The 7038-nt window shown below is 42.3% G+C and overlaps 1 protein-coding gene across 2 annotated transcripts in view; it reads left to right on the top strand.

Moving 5' to 3' along the window:
• Positions 1–421: 421 nt before the first annotated feature.
• inpp5a (inositol polyphosphate-5-phosphatase A) overlaps positions 422–7038 on the top strand; it is a 162992-nt gene continuing 156375 nt past the window's right edge. Inside the window, exon 1 of one of the 2 annotated variants that reach the window (XM_032541127.1) lies at positions 422–936. In XM_032541127.1, the coding sequence (XP_032397018.1) occupies positions 859–936 (78 nt within the window). In that variant the 5' untranslated portion in view covers positions 422–858. The remainder of the gene's footprint in view (positions 937–7038) is intronic. The other variant, XM_032541128.1, reaches the window with a different exon arrangement.

Here is a 7038-nt window from a genome sequence, read left to right as displayed (position 1 = left end):
ATTTAGACTAAAATTAAAGGAACGTATGTATGTTGATGGATAATCACAGGCTGGAATATTCCAACTTTTAATCAATACTATTTCAAAAGCACTATTTTCAGATGATGTACAATTGAATAAGACGCCCCGAAAGGAATGACAGTAGAGATTTGTACTTGCCAAAGAGCGTTGTGTGGAATCAATCATGTTATTTTGGGTAATTAAAAAGAACATTGATATAGGAAAACGGGTCAATTTGACCCGAGGACAACATGAGGGTTAAGAGAATAAAGACAAACGGTTACCATGGGACAGCCCCAAAAGTCCCCGGTTGTGTCCGATAATGGACGCTGGGTCGTTGAGGCCAGTGTTGTGTTGACGGTGCGCTGGCCCTTTAAGACAGCGCGTGTTTCCATTGGCACGGTGACGTCAGAGCACGAAGGACTCCAGCCTATCCTCTCTAAACAGTGAAGGCAATGGTCCTGGCAGAGAGTCCTGCTTTCGGAGGGAGACTTTTACACTGCACTAAAGCTAGGAAAACACTATTCGCTGAAATGAACTAGAGCCCTCGGGCACTCGCCGTGGATTAAACGGGAACTTTTACGATGGCTGTGAACGTGAAAAAGTAGCACGAGACAGAGCTCGCTAACCGCCGCCGCCAACGGACCTTCTACTGCAACTCCTAGTAGATGCACGGCCACTGCTGAAAAATATGCTCCAGCCGAGCCGCCTCAACCCCGGCTTCAGTGGCAAATTACCAGTGTTATAACCAGTTTCGTGAGACATTCGCCGGCGTCTATTTGTTTAGTTTTTTTTTCCCGCTCCTCAGCTATAAAGTCCGCAGTACAAGTCCCCGCGACCCACCTGCGAAAGAGAATTATGGCAGGGAAGCTGACAGCAACGCAAGGCACAGGAATACTGCTGGTGACAGCCAACGTTGGATCTCTGTTCGAGGATGTGAGTTTCTCCATCGACACACGTTGTCTGTCAGTGATGTCTGTTGTGTTCGTACTTATTTTTTCCATACTGCCAACTCCATCTTCACGTTATGCTAAATAACGTCTCAGCTGGTCACGACTCGTGTTCGTCGAGGCGCGTGCGGTTATACTATCATAAACACATGGGCCTCACAAACCCATGAAAACACATGCTAGCTCTGTGTGTTAAGGGTTATGTATTCTAAATGCACTGGCCCATTTTTTTCTCTCTCGTGGTGTCTGTCTGTTCTGTGTGAATGGCAATGTAAAGATATGGATATTAATCATTGCGTGTAACATATTACTGCTTTGTGCTGCCATGGCCATAATGGTTATTATATATGTTCTATGATCCAACCTATTACTTGGACATGCACAACCCTTTGCAGACAACACCCACTTTTGTGGTCTGATGTGAGTCTGCGTGTGTGCATCACAGCAAGTAAAACCAAACTTATGTAAGTTCAATTTGTTTCTTTTTAGGAAGCACAAACCATATGCCGCTATAAAATTTTAATATAATCTTACTGATATTTGTGGTTGCTCAATGGTCCTGTGGTGTCACTGGAGGATGCTGCATTTACACCTTCTAGTTGTGTTTTTTCATTCACGTCAGGGCTTCCCTGCATTATCTTCGTTAAACAAGAAGTAGGGTATTTCCTAGAGTAGACAGGGTTATGAGTAACAGATGCCAATTGAGATCGTACACTCACCAACATCCTATGTGCATCCTTAAAAAAACAATCTGCATTCAAATATTCACTTCAGATAAAACCACTTTGCTTGGCCAAAGAAAGCAAAAGCATGCTCTGCGTGAAAGTAGGTGAAAGTAGGTGCGCAAATGTGACATCATGAGAGCGCCATAACTATTTTATACCCGCGCTGGTGGTCGTCGACACTTGTTGCATTCTTCTCCTGAACAGAGGTGGCGCTGATGAGGAAAGGCTAGCAACTTTTGCGATTCCTACGGACCAGAGGAGCAAGAAAAAAAGGTAAACAGCGGCAGAACTGGCGGCAGCATTGGCGTCAACGCTTCGATTCGATGTCCTGCTTTGTCGGATTTTTCATTCGCCGTAAAAGAACTCATCTTAACCCAGTGCAAGAGAGACACGCCGTCTGAGAGTCCTGGCATCCGGTTGTCCGCGAACTCGTCCATGCTTCCTGTTTCGATGGAAAAAAAAAAAAATAGAGTGGTGCGCGCCCTCTGCTCGCGCACTCAAAATCCTGGCGCGCCACATTCACGCGCAACCTCGGGTGCGGCTAGTATACCGGACGCTTAAGGAGTGGCCGTGCGGTTTGGTGATTGATACATATGGCTGTTGTTATCATGTCTTTGGACTCCTAGCTAGTCCTATCAGGCTGTAACTTGGCATCTAATGGCACTACATTATGGTGGAAAGTGTTTTTGCTCAATTAAATGCTTCAAGTACAAACAGTTTGTGTCACTCTCAGTGTTGTGTCAATAGAGAGAGAGAGTCCCCCTCTGTCTCCAGCCTGCTACCCATGTGAAGAGCTGATCCCAAACATGAGGGGAGAGGTCTCCCTCACTGGAGTAAGCCTATTAATAGCCTGCCTCTGTCTTTTTTTTTTCTTCTTCTCTCAACCAGACTTGTAACAGACGGAGCCAAAACGCACATTAGAGCATGTTTCCTTTCTATGAATGTGTGTGTGCTTGCCATATAGGAGGCTATCTGTAGTCTGCAGTGTGTTAGCCCCCCTTATGATGCACATGAGTTCAATGAAGTCTTTGTGGACTGCTTGTAATGCTTTTTCCACTACTAGTTTCATTGTAGACAATTCTGTGTCATAGCCTGATCCTGATCCTATATAAGACACAATATAAAATGCATCAAGCCTTTTAAAGTTGAAGGTATATTCCAATATCATCTCATAGAGTTTTATTTCTAGATGGAAAATATGTTATTTGCTTACTGCAACACAGATTACATGGCTGCGGGCTCCCGTGTTTACAGCTGTTATACATATAAGCTCACTCTTAACAGCCTCAGCATGGTGTTTTTGAACAAATCGAGCTTCTCCGCAAGTATTGATTGACATTTAAGGTAAAGTGTGCACAGATGTGTTTGTTGTTGATTAAAGGTGTATGAGAAAGGGGTGTCTTAAGATGAAGTGGACAAGATGGCTGTGGACAAATGTCAAGTATTGATCGATAAGTTTAAGATCAGCTGACGTCGGCTGTGTTATCATAGGCTCTGAGCCTCTGGGAGTTTGGACTATCAGGTTTGTAGGTTTCAGCAAGAATGACGAAGAGCACAGTGGACACAAGTCACTTCTGTAGTTTCTGAAACTGTTTGTCTTGTGGGAAAGTAAGTTGTTTTAAATGTAGTTTTTGAGCTGGTACGGGTACTTTGGATTAAACAGAAGATTGCAAACTAGATTGCAGCTTTTTTGTCAAGTGGTGGCAAAACTCCCACTGAATAAAGCTCAGGAGCATCGTACCACACACGTACGATATCTTGGATGGTGGATTTAGAAACTGCATCACAGCTGCATGTCTGTAGCTATGTGTCCATCCACACGTTTTATCTAAATTAAGTGATATCAAATAAAAAATGCCTCGTGGAAAGAGTAAAATTCGATGAAATTTCATGAATATCGATTCAAAAGAAATACGTTCAGTCTCATCTGATTTTATCTTAATCCATATTTGGCTTATGCGATAAACGCTGATGGAAAGGTTATTTGCTAAATAAATAATGAATTGCGATTAAGTTGAAGGTCATTTTATGGTTGCAACCCGCCACAAAACAAAGAAGTTGTAGTTCATTTCCCCCAGTATTTCCTCTCCATCTGCACACATGGCGGGCGTCAACAAAGACAGATGGACGTGGGACGGACGTGGACGGACGTGGACGGACGAGGAGACGAGAGACTTTCTGAGTTTAATTTATCTGGAGCTAGCGAAGGAAATGGCCGACAAAGGTTAGGACAAGCCGTGGGGCGTCCTGCGGAGTAAATGGAAGGCGCTCAAACAGCGAGACATGTCTCAAAAAAAGAGTCTTGCAGCGGAGCCGGAGGGACAATAAAAGACAAGTTGCATCTGCATCGTCATAGCGATGTGTTGATAGCGTCGTTCCTTATTATAGCTTGATATGTTGCTATCAGGACTAGTATAACTTCCAATATTGTTGGTAGATGGCGCGATCCATTTTGTCCAGAAACACTTTGTTCGCTAAAGTTTGCTTCAATGTTGTGCGATTCAGTGTGAAAATGAATGGAAACACCTTAAAATGTCTAAAATCAATTTGAAATACCAATTTGATGGCAAAACATCAGTTTTTTTTTTTTACCGAACTTCAGATAATTTGATTGAAAAGTAGATGGAAACTTAGCTAATGTCTGCAAACCGTGTGGGCCAACGGGAACAGGACCCCTAACTCTGCCAGTCTTAGTCCAGGTTCGCCTTTTTTTAATGCTTCTAATACTATTGTTTTCCGGGACTTTCCCTCTCACTGTTATTTATTCAAATACAATTTAATCTCTAATCTATCATGCTGTTTTTTTTTTATTACAGTTATGTGTCCTGTGCATGGTAATTAAAATTGATAGTGGCTATTCTGCCAGTCGGCCTCATTGTGTCGTCTAAACAATTACAATTTTCTCTGACTCAAGTTCGGAGTTATTGTTTGAACAACCTTATAAACAAAAGACAAACAACTATCCTGCAATTTAGGTCATTTTCCATTGTTGGCCCCCTGAGCCATCCTCTGGATCTCATTATGACAGCAAATGTTGGTTTGTTTAAAACAGCCATCAAGAGTTGGCCATTATTTGTTGAGTTTCACATTGCTTACTTTCTGTTTCTAAGGTAACCCCTCTTTACAGTAGCCCCCCCCCCCCCAAGCTGGAAAATCTGTTTGCTACTAGACATTTTTAAATTTTTATTCCGCCGCATTTATAAGGGTGACTTGATTATATAAAGCAACATGTAAATGTAAATGTGCTGTATTTATATAGCACTTTTCCAGTCTTAACAACTGCTCAGAGCGCTTTTACATCTACAGGAAACATTCACCATTCACACACATTCATACACTGTGGCCGGGGCTGCCGTACAAGGTGCCACCTGCTCATCAGATAAACATTCATACACATTCACACTCCGATGCGCAGCACCGGGGGCAACTCGGGGTTCAGTGTCTTGCCCAAGGACACTTCGACAATGACTGCAGGGGCGGGGATCGAACCACCAACCTTCCGATTGGCAGGCAACCGCTCTACCACTGAGCCACAGCCGCCCTCATGCCACCACTCACATGTACCTGTACGTGTGAAACACCACACATGATAGATTACACTGAATTCCCCTTTCTTTCTAGTCCTAATTCCTTTATTGTCATCCAAACCTGTCTCCTCTGTCTAAATAATGACATTTAGTCTTAACCCTGTTTCTATCCTGCGTCCCGAGTGTTGCTGGTCTTTTGCTGGACAGTACTTTTAGTTTCAAATGTTCAAGTGCTAATGTTTAGACTCTATCGTGTGTACTGCCACTGTGGAAAAAACACATTTTCGTAATCTACGTTGAGCAAAGAATGTTACATGTTGACCTTGTGCTGAGACGAAACCACAGAACCTCAAGAGGTGGTCTCATTAGCCGTTCCCACTCTGAAGAGACACAGTAGGAATGCACTGCAATGCAGGATTTCGGATCCATTTTCTGATGCTGGATGCCAGCTAGACTTTGGAAGTCCAGGGTTTCCTGAACTCATCGCAACAGCCCTTGTAGATTTTGTTACTGGCTGAAGAATACTGACTAATGTATAGTACAGTAAGTCATTCTTATTACCCTAACTTGACCTGACTGTTGAATTCAGTAAGTGCTACTTATTGGGGCAGCTTACATTGACAAAAGCAACGGTAATGTGTTGGGAACATTTTATGGGAATCACTCAGAGATCACTTCATCTACTGTTGAGCCATTGGTGATTCTTGTGTTCATAAGTGCTTCTCGTTAGGGTTTTATTGCTTGTGAAAATGTGATGGGATTAAATTATGGCTGGGCAATATGGAGAAAATCAGATATCGCAATATTCTTGTCCTAATACCTTGATTTTGTGGAGATATTATGGGGTTGACAAATGGTGCTTTAACAAAACATCTTCACAATGAGATTTAAGATAAATAATCTTTAGTAATGTAAATATAATGACTAAGTGGGTAACGATAAAAATAATAGAAAAGCTAGTCAGGTAACACAGAAAATGACATCACTTTACTGTAAAATCAGGAAAAGACAACACGTAACCCATCTGCGATATAACAATTTCCAAAATTTAAGACGATATCTAGTCTCATATCACGATATTAATATAATATCGATATTTTGCCCAGCCCTAGATTAAATGCAATACATTTTTTTTCTCATCAGGGTCAGTTTGGGTCATTACCAGGGGTGGGAATCACCAGAGGCCTTTTATAAACATATTGCATTATTCTGCAATAAATAGTAATTTTATTAATTTTTTGTTTATTCCCAATTTCAAATGATTTCCCCAAAAGGAAACTTTGTCGACAACATTTGCCACAGAATATATTGCAATACGATGCTGTATTGATTCCCCCCTCCACCCCTAGTTATTACCCTCAAATGCACTCAAATGCAGGAAGTGGTCATTGTTGGGCCATCACATGAAAATAGGCTAAAAGAGAGTAAAGGGAGTGAGTATGTGAGTGCACAAATGAGTGAATAAATAAATAAATAATAGCTTTCTCGATTCAGGAAGCCCATTAAATCGCCCCTGTGGGTACCTTACAAACAAGTCCCACTGTGGCAGGCCTGTTGCACCAACCTAAAGTTGATGATGAAATACACTCCCAACATTAGTTAACTGTTACAGCTGAGTTGAACTGTGGTTGGAAACGCGTGCCAGTATGTTCCCGTCAAACATGTTGGGAGAGCTCCTGGAGTGTTTTCCTTTTGGTGCTGCTTTGTTTGAACAGGTAGACACCTCGCTGGCTGGACTTGGGTGTCACCAGCAGCACCATGACGCGTGAGGCACAGGTTTCTTTTTGAACGAGGACAGAGGTGTAGGCCCTTGACGTCTAAAAGTAATAACCAGTT

The sequence above is a fragment of the Etheostoma spectabile genome, chromosome 17, assembly GCF_008692095.1.
Source record: "Etheostoma spectabile isolate EspeVRDwgs_2016 chromosome 17, UIUC_Espe_1.0, whole genome shotgun sequence".
Lineage (NCBI taxonomy): Eukaryota > Metazoa > Chordata > Actinopteri > Perciformes > Percidae > Etheostoma > Etheostoma spectabile.
Note: the sequence above shows the minus strand (reverse complement) of the source record. Positions and strands in the feature narration are given on the sequence as shown.